General features: G+C 41.4%; 1 protein-coding gene across 1 annotated transcript; it reads right to left on the minus strand.

Moving 5' to 3' along the window:
- Window positions 1-4,777: 4,777 nt before the first annotated feature.
- LOC132988562 (myb/SANT-like DNA-binding domain-containing protein 2) lies at window positions 4,778-11,115 on the minus strand. The gene is made up of 4 exons (XM_061056021.1): window positions 10,674-11,115; window positions 8,991-9,246; window positions 8,834-8,897; window positions 4,778-7,151 (listed from the first exon to the last, which is right to left on the minus strand). Exons 1-4 carry the CDS (start codon window positions 11,103-11,105, stop codon window positions 6,251-6,253), a joined length of 1,653 nt encoding a protein of 550 aa, XP_060912004.1. The 5' UTR covers window positions 11,106-11,115; the 3' UTR covers window positions 4,778-6,250.
- Window positions 11,116-12,117: the final 1,002 nt, after the last annotated feature.

Below are 12,117 nucleotides of genomic sequence, written 5' to 3' on the forward strand. Positions count from 1 at the left end.
TTCTTAGGACTCTTATAAACAATGTGGAAGTGAATGAATCCTTTGATAAATTATAAGAATAAAGCAGATGAAAAAAAACTGAATGCGGAGCAAAATGTGAGAATCTATTGTCTTCCTGATCAGATTATCTCAGATTATAGCCTGTAGGGTATGTAGACATAACCTTCATAGTATTATTGGCTTATGGTTGTCATCATCAGTGTCCTAGATATTTATCCCAGTACGTTTTATATCTGGATTTATCACATTTATATCTTGTACAATTTAAAACATGTTTTTATTTATAGTCTCTGGTAAATCAGGATAAAACAAAATCTGTTAAGAGAAAATTACACAAAATATAATTCAGTGGACTCCTTCTCTCAGGCAGGATCCAGAAAGAAAGAAAGTACTGGAGCACACAGATCACTTCAGGAAGATGTATTTAGGTGTACAGGACGTTTCCACTCATCTCAGAGTCAAACAGGACAAGTACAGATTTAAAAAAGCTAAATACACTGCTGCTCACAGTGAGACATCACTCATTGGTTAATGAAAGTGGGAGGTAAGAAGGAGTTAACTGGTACTGTGACATCACTCATGTGTTACCCTCATCATATAACATCCCATCACAAATGTTATAACATTTACATTATAGACACTTTTTACTAGAGGTGGAGAAAAAAAAAAAGATTCTTATCTTCTGACATTTTAAATAGATTCCTAACTTTTCTTAGGTAGGGGGGTAATCAGTCACTCCCTGCTAAGTGCTAATGCTAGCTCTTTAACTCAGTAGAATGTCAAATAGAGCAACAAGAAATTCAGCCAGTCTCACAGATGACTGGAGTAGATCCTGAAGTATGTACTAGTTCAAAAATAGACTTTGAATCAAGAATCCAGAATTGTTTTGAAATTGAAAATAGATTCTCAATTGAATCGTGACCCCAAGAATCAGAAACGAATCGTGAGACACCCAAAGATTCCCAGCCCTATGATTTACACAACATCTATTTATCAATAGAGAGAAAACTGAAGACAATATAAACAACATTTCAACAACACAAGAGACTTAGTTCTTCATTTAGTCCATAAGGTTTAACTGTGCTGAGTGTATGAAATGCTTCTCTTTTCAGCAGTTTGTTAACATTCAGATATATACTAAAGGAAGATTCCTGTGGTGTTTCCAGCGTTTAATTGCATGAATTCATTGTGAAAAAAAGCAAACAGGCTTATCAAATATACAACAGCAAAGGCATAATGAAATATTAACTTTCATTGTGTATGTGTAATGTCTGCCATCGAGTCAGGAATATTTAGCACCTGCTATGTAAATAAAATAGTGAACAGCAAAATGTTGCATGAATATTTAATTGCATGAGCTTTAATCGTAATAAAAGAGCAGTAAGTGTATATGTTGGTGTATTGTCTGATGTGTAACATCTTGAAATTGTTTTTTTATACAGTGTAACATGTTTTTTTTTTTTTTTTTAACTCTACCTGTTATGATACAGTCTCCAGATTTAGATAAAACAGGATATTTATTCTTGTTCCAAAGGACTGCACTCTGAAAGGTCAGTGATTTTGTCTCTTTGCACTCACAGAACATCTCAGACACACACAGTGTCATGAGTGGCATCCCATCCTTTTACTCCCTCAGAGGCTCCTTTGAGTTATTACTCAGCTTCACATCCATCACATTATATTCTTTTGATTTATTTTACAAATTAAAGCCTTTTGAATACATATATATTATTTAAAAGTGACAGGTGAAGGAAGTCATTTTTACCCCTCATCATTTATGGATTTTCAGCAATAGCTCTCTGTGGCCATCTTGTGGCCAAATAGAGGAATTACGTCTTCTAAGTCTTAGTAAACACTCTTTCAGATACTGCAACTACATCACACAAAGATTCAGCATTCCACCCTTTTAATCTTATTTCCACCCTCCCATTTTATTCTACAAAGAGAAATCAAAACAGATGTGCTCCTGCATTGTTGTTCCACAACATTTCATTTTACAAAGTATAATTACTGTAGTTTTCCTCCTTCAGCTTCAATCAATCAAACCTTTATTTATTCTCAAAGGATATTGAGGTTTCCCTCATTTCCAATGCCATGGAGATTACAAGCACAGTAAAACAACAACAAACACAATCAATAACAACTTCCAGTCAAGCTGCAGTTCCCAAAGATGAATATATAAGGCTGGCACAGATATGAGAAATTATGAATTTGCCTTAAGACTAAATCAAATCAAAAGTAGACCTACATGAAACAGGAGAGGTCAGAACACAACCTTTTACATCTCTCTGCCGCTCTGTCCCTCTCTTTTCTTTAAGTCTAACAGTCTGAATAGTTATTCAAATGAAAAAATGTGTCTTTATTTGCATATAGAGCTGAGATGATTCAGTTGTAATTTTTATGACAGGCGTTAACAAATGTACTTCACTTGCATATCAGTTGTGGATGAAGTTGATCTCTTGGATGGATTTGAGGTCACAGTGACCTTGACCTTTGAACACAACATGTAATCAGTTTCTGATTCCCGAGTGGAGGTTTGTGTCAATCTGACATCAAAGATATTACTACTAAGATTTTTCTGAGACATGGAGTTCACAAATATAATAGTTGACGCACATTTCTTTGTTTTATCAGTTTAGCACGTGTGACTCGTTGGCTTGAGTCCAAAAACAAACTAACAAACACAACATTTTCCAGTTGGATATGCCAATCCTTTCGATTAGTCGACATAATAAAGACTTGTGGATAAAAGAAAAGAAAATGCTTCTTGCCTCAGTAATCAACTTTCACCACGGTGTGCCACGCTTAAAAACCATTGACCTTCCTTGTGCTCAAAACCTGCTGCTAATCAGCATCATTTAAATAAACTTTGGCTCCCTCGCTTTACAGTGCCACCCAGTGGTCAGCCCAATAAATAAAACACACAAAAATGGCTCCAACAATGATTAATAAAAACAATGTCTTGGATTATGTCTGCGTGCTGAGGAATAAAACACACAGACAAACAGAAGAAAACATTATTCCTGTGATCAAAATTGCGTACTTTTCTTTTAAAAACTGCAGGTACCCTAGTGTGTGTGCACTGCAGTGCCTTAATCACTGATTGATACTTTACATATATCTGTCAGAGTCAGAAGGGCATCAGTGTGCTCTCTCAGTGGCTCAGTTAATGAGAAGTATGAAAAGTCGTTTCATAGACTGAAGTAAATCAAAGCCTGGGCTATCATTAGAAGTTATACGGTATATGTTTATGTTCTATGATGTATATAATGCAAATCGAAAACATTCAGAAGTATGGGTTTTACATGCTAGCATCTTAACATTTGGATTTTTCTGCATGAAAATCCAGAAGATCACTTAGGTGATGACATTTCATCATGAGCTAGACATGAATATCTACCAGCATCCATGGAAATCTATCCAACGTCCAACCATCTTTACGACTTATTTGTTGTGTAATTTCTGTGTAGTTTCTTTCAGGAGCTATCAGAGGAAAGTCAGCAGCTCTGTTTGCAGGATTCCTACTCTATGGCAGTGATTCTCAACTTCAGGGTCCCGACCCCCGTGGGGGTCACCAGATAATTTGTGGGGGTCACCAGAAGATTGTGGAAAAGAGAAAAAATTACATTTAAAAAAAATAATTCACATATTTTTGACTTGGTGACAGTTTTAACATTACAGCCCTTGTACCAGTGATATAGTTTGTCTTATAAGACTGTTTTATGGAGCTGTTAGGAGGCTGTTATAGGCTGTCTGTGTGCTGGCTGTGTGATGGCTCCTGCACATACTGCATGCCTGCTGTGTGAGTGACTGCTGTCAGCCCTGTCTTTCTTTTTAAGTCATGCCATAAATAAGGCCATTAACTATGGATTATAAACATTTCTGGGCTTTATAAATGTCATGAGAATCGACTTCATATGGGGCCGGTTGGGTAGCCAACACCAAAGCTTTTATAATGCAGGGTCGTGACTCAGAAAGGTTAAGAACCACAGCTCTATGGTGCATGAAGGTCTTTCATGAGACTTCATGGTAGGAAATCCGAGCAACAAAAAACAAACACAAACAAACACATTTTCACCGCTTGGCAAATGTCAGTGAGTTTCCCATTTATTGTTTTTCAAACATGTAAACATACGAGACAGTGACTTCTCAAACAATCACAAACAAGACAAAGTGCCAACCAATAAAATATAAAATATTTCATATTTATCTTTATATACGGTTTACCCCAAAACAAATGAACATCGCAAGTTTGCAAAAGCCGGAATGCTCGAGAACATTGATATTCTAAATATATTTTATACTTATATATAAGGTAGATTTCATGTACATAGATTCAATATGGACTCATCCATCATGTGATTCACCACAGCGCGGTCCTTTCCTGGCACATTGCACATAACCTCAGGATTCAAGTTGAAGAGTTTGATTGTTGGTCAGTGATGAGGTCACCTCTGCAGCGTATAGGATTACCTTTACAAGTCATACAGCAGTGCTCATTGTTACGTCTGTTAGCATGTAGGTTAGTGGCACGATTATGTGTTATCTACAATACTGGTGCATTTAAATACCAGTTTTTTAGTGAGGAGCTGCTAAGACTTCAACACTGTTTCTGGGATGTCAGAGTACCCACAATCCCACAGCTGCAGCTAGAGATGCTTCAAAGGGGTGGATCAACACACTGAAGCCCCTTTTCAACTGCAGGAACTTTCCCCCAGAAGTTGGGGCATTTCGAGGAAATTAGTATACTTCACTCCAGTCAAAAATAAAATAAAATGTGTTTCCAACTCAAAACTCTGTCACTTAAATTAATAAAGGCTGTCCAATACAAAGATTAGACTTTTCCTTCCTTTGTTTCCAGTTCAGCGCTACACCAAAGTCTTAAATCAGCCTGCATGAGTCACAGGTCAGAGTTCTCCATATGTGCTGGACAGAATGGGTAAGTCCCATTCCCTTCTCTTTAACTTGCACAATTTTTCAGATAAGGGATTTCATTAAACTTGTGAGCACTTATTTACTGCAGCTCAGCTTGCAGCCCTGAGGCCTAGCCCATGAGCATCAAAGACTAATTGTTTTTGAACCTGAATCTACTTTATTCAATGTTTTTAATTATTTCTCCATCACAAGGTATCTTTTTTGGGAAAGGCAGAGTCCTCTAACCTATAATGCAATATACGCCCCTACAAATACACTAGTGGCAGTTCAGCTGGCAGCCCCTGTAGCACTCGACAAAGAGCATCAAGGAGATGCTGCTGCATTCAATGTTTTTACTTCATTTTCATTGCAGGCTCTTTTTGTTTTAAAGAAAAAAGCACTGAAGGAATTCTGAGCAAAAAAACAAGATGAGTTCCTAAGAATTAGCTAGCTGCAGCTCAGCTTGCAGCCCCTCCTGACATTATGTGTCATCTGAAAGAAAGTGCTGTAGAATTTGTTATCTTTAATGTGAAACTGCTTTGTTCAGGGTTCCAGTTTTCCCCTGGTGCTAATGTGAAGGTGTGTTTGAGAGGAGAGAGGTAAGAGGGGAATTCTGTGTACAATGGTACAGTTAAAAATGCCAAGTCTAGATATTCAACTGACAAAAAAATACATTTGACACCCCTGGATTAACAGGTGTCCATGCTGGCCAATATGATCTGGCTAACTTTGACAAACACTGGTCTTTTCTTTATCCCCCTTGTTTGCATGGAAGCATCTCTAGCTGCAGTCCAGTTACATGTGCAAACCATAAGGCATAAATCAGCTGTTCCTCCTTGAAGACTTGTGAATTCAGGTCCAGACCTCAACAGTCAAAAGTAAAAGGCAGTTTCAGAATTAAATACACACTATGGTCCCCCCCTCGCTGCCTTGTTCGCTACATCCTACTGAGGTAGACAGACGCATACTGCAGTAGTCACCTTACCGACCCTAACATTCCCTGATGAGGCAACATTGATCTACACTAAAAAAGCAGCAAGTTCCTTTGTAGTGCACATTAGCCCAAAATAATACGTATATACTTCCTGGAGGTCGCAGCTCTGTAATACTTGAGCTACTGTTCCCGTATTTTTGCAAAATACATTTACTGTATTGTGCATTGTCATTCATTTAAGTCTCATTAAGGATCTAATGATGAATCAGTTCAACACAGCTGAAAAAAAGCTGCAAAAATATGCCACACATCCATGCAGCAGTACAGTACTTTCAGCCTCGCTGGCTGTAAAACTTACTTAATGATTTCAGTGAAGGATTAATCGGAGACACTGAGCATCGTTTACAGTGTTTCTTTGTTGTTATATTTCAAGGAATAGCCTACAGCAGTTTCCAGGCACTCCAACAGGGAGCCTGCAGAGAGGAAGTCCAGCTCCACCTCGATGAATTTGATGTAAATGGCGAAACGCTGAGATGAGTCTTCACCCTCGTGACCCACGCTGCAGTTCTCCTGCAGGAAACAGGTCACAGCGGAGGGTTCCCCGGGGACGTAGTGTTTGACTGAACCCTGAAAGTGCTGGAAGAGACACTGCTGAATGGTCCTGTCCTCGGCTATCCCTAGGTAGCAGTATGTGACTTTAGCTCCAGTCCTGTCCCCTCTCCCCGCTCCTCCTCCTCCATCAGCCTGACTCTGCACGCCGTTCTCTGACTTGCAATGAGGTAAGCTGACATCTTCACTGTCGCTCTGAGGAGAGGTCTGAGCGGTGAACTCTTCCTCCTCCTCGTACCCGATAGCGTAGAGTCCGTACGTCTTGGGGATGTCCCCAGGAAGGAGGTAGTGGTAGGAGCCCTTGCTGCTGCTCGCTGCCCTGGAATGGGACACGGGGATCCAGTCCACGTCCATGTGCAGCTCCAGACACCGCGCCTCGCTGATCGTGATGTCCAGGAACTTGTAGTAAACATTCTTCCAGTTCATCTTCTGGACTTTGGTCATGACGATTCTGCCCTCGGGTTTCTCCGGGTTGAAGTACTCGCGGAGCCTCTTCCCCAGCGGGACCTGCGAGCTGATCTCGGCGTAGTGGTAGCGCACGTCCTCGCGCCACCGCGTGTTGTAGCCCACGCCGAAGATGGCCAGCTTGTTGGAGAGGTGGAGGCGCGAGAACTCCGTCCACGTCTGGAAGTGCTCCCATTTCAGCTGCACCGACTCCAGGATACGCATCACAGTCTGCATCATGTCCCTTTTTCTGCAGAGAACACAAGATGCATACTGATGACATAATAATACAACACATTCAACATGTTGGAGAGTGATTCATTAGCAAAGACTAGTCAGTCAAAGAAAAAGCAACCTGTTGAAACGATGGCTTTAAACACTCTTTACCTGTTTCACATGTATTGGCTTTGTCTGGAATGCCACCAGATCATTTTAAGACGTTTTAAAGGTGAGGAACCTCAGGTAATATTTTAGCATTAAAGGGGACATATCATCCCCCTTCTCCACCTTTTCAAACAGTCCCCTGTGGTCTAAATGAAACATCTGTGCTGTGCTTTGGTCAAAATATAACATGAATCAAGCACCAGAGGAGGTTTGTGACCTCCAGCTCTCTCAGAACGCTCCGTTTTGGTGTGTGTGTCTCTTTAAATGAAATGACCCCCCCCCCCCCGAGTTTTCCTGATAGACATCACTCCTCTGTAGCAAGAATAAAAATGAAAGACCTGTGCAAAAGTTTTGTTCTAGGCTGGGGGTGGAGTCCATGGGTGGAGATACCAGAGGAGGGGATTTTTTTTACCAGAATCCCACTGTGATGTCACAAACTAAGAAAATTTGAAACACAGCCCTTTTCTCTGTGTTGTAAGACTTATACAGACCACAAACAAAGGACTGGATGGGTTTATTTCACATTTTGTGGATCAGTAGACACTCAGGTTACCTAAATATATGTTCAAAAACACTGTGGAAGTGGATTTTTCATAACATGTCCCCTTTAATATCTATGCAAGTGATAAACTCATGTCAGCTTAAACAGAAGACACTTCCACTCACTCCTTTGTATCATCACCATCAGCCATAACATCATAATCTATGCCACAATCACACACTGATAGACTGATTAGCAAGTTTTGCTAGATTATTTAGCCTTGAGCGATGGCCCGAGAAGCAGCAATGACACTTTTGCAACACAAATTTAGTTTGAAATAGAGGACCTCTCTCCTCCGTAGTCCCCTATAGGCCACGACCATAGCGGTCTAGAACTCTAGAGCCGATGTCGAGGACAGGGAGGAGGCAGGAGAGGATGGGGGGGACGTCTCTGATGTAACCTGGAGGATTTGAATGTTATGGCTTTAACATTTTTAGACAAAGAGCCCTGTTTTTGCACTTTACAATTCAATAAGTGTCACACACATGACAGTGTAGGCAGTCATTTGTAATTATAAGGCTGATGTCGCCCTTGAGCACCAGCATGAAACCAAAGCAACTTGCGGTGCATTGCTGTATTAGCATGCTAATGCTAGCGATCTTTATTCTGCTCGTATCTTCACACTGCATGTAAATTTACCTGAAATGAGCGTGATCTAGAAACACAGTTAAGCAGTGAGTACAGTATGTTATTCTTCTTTTCTCTAGTCCCTCAATTAAACAACTTTTATACATGAGGGGAGGAGTCAACCGGCCGTCCTGGCGATGTAAACAAAGTGAAGATAGGACTCTGAAAACTCTGAAAACATCACAGGCCATGGGACTCGGGTGTTACACCCATTGTAGACAGTCATGACTCACAGAGTTATTTTCAGAGGATATACTTGATTTATATTACATTTAAATGTGAAAAATCACATATAAAGACTTAAAAAAAAAACAACAACAATTTGTCAAACTTATTTGGTTAACAAAGACACAAAGGTAAATTGGCCGTTGTTGACTCACTGTGTTTGTTCTGACAGCTCTGCTTGGATCTGCAGAGCTCTGTGTTTAGGCATCTGAATTTCCTCTGGAGAGAAAAAAAAACACACACATATTAGTTCACACCCCATTTATTCATTAATTTGCCTTCCACCCATCCACAGCCGGCTAACACACTTACCCGTCTCCATGTCTCCCTCATGGAAGGCCGAGTCCAGCACCTGGTTGCACCAGTCCTCCTGGGAGTAGTCCCCCAGAGTGCTGCCGTCAGACTCCATCTCCTGGTAGAGGCCGCTGCTGTTGATGAGCACAGGGGCACAGCTCTGAGAGTCCCAGCCTCCCTGACCGAACACCTTCTCCAGCTGCTCGATGGTGTAGCTGCTCTTCCTCTTCCCGATGCCGTGCTCCTTCACCCGGCTGTAGCAGCGCCGCAGAGTCTGGATGTGAGGGACAGATCTTCAGTAATGTGACTAACAAACAGATTTCTTCATACAATGTTTTCAACAGTAATATGTAAGATATCCTTAATTTGCCCCACGAGGGGAATTCAATTTTACACTGTTGTTGAGAAATTCTACACACACAAAGGCTGAATACACACATGCACAATCCTATGGACATGCACTAAAATACAGGTGTCAGCGAGCGCTACTGAGCTGGTGGGGGTTTGGTGCCTTGCTCAAGGACACCTTGGTAGTGCTCAGGAAGTTAACTGGCACCTCTGCAGCTACCAGACCGACTTCCACTGTATAATTTTCAGTGACATAATGACTACTCTCTCCGAAGGAAATCACAAGTGTTTATCACTCTTGACTTGAATCCCTTTCCGCTGAATGGAAATCTTGCATTTTTTAATATCGACCTATTTTCAAAAAAGTTACAATCTATTAAGTCTATCATCGTTGTGATTAAATGTTAGAAATTGCATAAATTAAAAATCAGGGTTTGACTTAGATATGCTTTACACCTTGTAACCAACACATTAATTCAGAACTGAGGCAATTATACATACTGTAGGTCAAGTATGAATTTACACCCTTTAGCATGGGCGGTTCTAGGCAGGGGCCAACAGGGGCCAGTGCCCCTGTAAAACTGAGCTTGGTCCCCCCTGTGGCCACCCCTCTTAAAGGAAGAGTCCCCCTCATAACACATACACAGTATTTGACTCACAATCTAGTATTGAATTCTGTTACTGAAACAAATATAAATCATGGTATTTAATGATGCGTGCTATTATTTGGCATAATATTTATATATATATATGTATATATATACATATATATATATATTAAAGCGATTATCTTTGTCCATTTTTCACCTGCGTTTAATGTTCCCCTCTGACAAAACAACTGGCCCCAGTTTGGCCCCCTCTGTGGTCTAGAACCGTTACTGCCCTTTAGCCAATCACAATCAAGTATTCACCCAAACATGGTATATGATATATTGCCGACATAAGAGATGGGTATTCTGCATCCCTGTTTGAAAAGTGAGGTTTGCCCGGGGATGTCACACTGGGTCAATAAAGGGGGTTTGAGTGCAGGTTCCTGAAGTGAGAATGACAAAGATGCTTAGAATAAAGGATGTGGGGAGGGTCCAGAAACATGTAGGCCTACAGGGGCACAGAAGTTATGCTACCCTTCTTGTTGTGCCAAACTCACAGTTGTCAAGTCAACAGACAGACACCTGTGTTAGTATCAGGGCACTGTGCATATTAAAATGTACCTGGACTGGACCTTCATTTAAACCTCCACCCCCTGCCTCTCCAGCTCAGTGTCAGTGCTGCTGTTATAGTTGGAGGTGCTGCAGCAGGTGTATGATCATGTAGTCTATCATGCATGTAGCCTACAGACGTGTCCTGATTTACCTTCATCCTCTCCCGGCACTGGGACGGGGTCCTCTCATACCCCAGCTCTGACAGGGCTCTGGACACCCGCTCATACATGGCAGGACCGGGGGCCTTACCGGAGAACACGGTGCCCGCCACCTCCAGCTGCTGCATCCGCGCCTCCGTCAGCCGCTCGTTGCCCCACACCGCGATGAGGGCGTTAGTCTCGGACGGGGTCCACGACATCCCCCGGCACGCCGTGAAGCTGTTGGAGGAGGATGAGGCCGCCGTCCGGCCCGCGGACCCCGAGCAGACGTTCAGAGGCGAGAAGCGGTTCGGGGTGGAGGGATTGGAGTGGTATTGATTGCTGTCACTCAGATCCTCGGACTCGGGGGATGGCACCTCGGTTTTCGGGATCTTTAACGGCGTCGTTATCTCTGGAGAGTGATCCGCGGTGCTGGACGCCGCCATGTTGGCTCTGTTGCTAAGGGGAGGGGGATGGAGGGTGACGTGCGGGGGTTTAAACTGGAGGCATGGAGAAAAATACGGCGTGGATCAGAGGGGTGATGCTGAGGAGGATGCTGGGAGACTTTGAGGTAAAATAAAATAAAATAAAATAAACAAACACACAAAAAATCACAATAAGCGTCTCTCATTGAGATCAGGATATCAGGCTGTATGTTAAAGAGACAGGGGCGTACACGACATGAATGCACACCTCGTGGAGATTGCCCACCCCACTTACAAAAGTCATCCTAGAAAAACAACCAGACTATATGCCTGCAACTGGAGAACAATGATAAAAAGAAGCATGACTTTTTTACAAGAATCAAGTTGAAATTTAGTGATAAGCTAAACTTTTATAAGGCCAAATTAAATAAAGCCTAAATCAAAGGAACATTTTAAGATCAAAGTTCAAAAGGCTCACACCTGACACATAATTTCCAACGTGTCAGGGGTGATGAGAGGAGATCAATTCATGGAAGAGGGCAGGTGTTTTAAGATATATTCAAAATATATCAATTTTTACTCTGTTGAAAATTATATTTTTTCTGTTTGAGCTTTAAATTTCCATATTTTTTTCTGTTCTCTGTTGTGTGACAATAGTGGAAAACATTGATTATTTCTCCTTGAATTCCATACTTTAAAAGTGGAAACCTTTGGACTTGGTGTACAAGAATCTGGTAGAAAGTATTTTGTCTTTTAACATGGTCGCATGGTACGGGCATTTAGATGTTAAATGTAAAAGCAAACTGACAAGAGTGGTCAATACCGCAAGTAAAATCATAGGGAAACCAAAGATGCCACTTTGTGACAGGCATGTACTGAACACTATAAAGAAAGCCCAGGACATAACAAGTGACCCTTCTCATCCACTGCACTCCCAGTTCAAAGTGCTTCCATCAGGTCGGCGATTCAGACTGCCAAGAGCCACAACAAATGTTTATAAAAAATAATTTGTATCAAATGCAATAAAATTATT

The sequence above is a fragment of the Labrus mixtus genome, chromosome 14, assembly GCF_963584025.1.
Source record: "Labrus mixtus chromosome 14, fLabMix1.1, whole genome shotgun sequence".
Taxonomy (NCBI): Eukaryota; Metazoa; Chordata; class Actinopteri; order Labriformes; family Labridae; genus Labrus; species Labrus mixtus.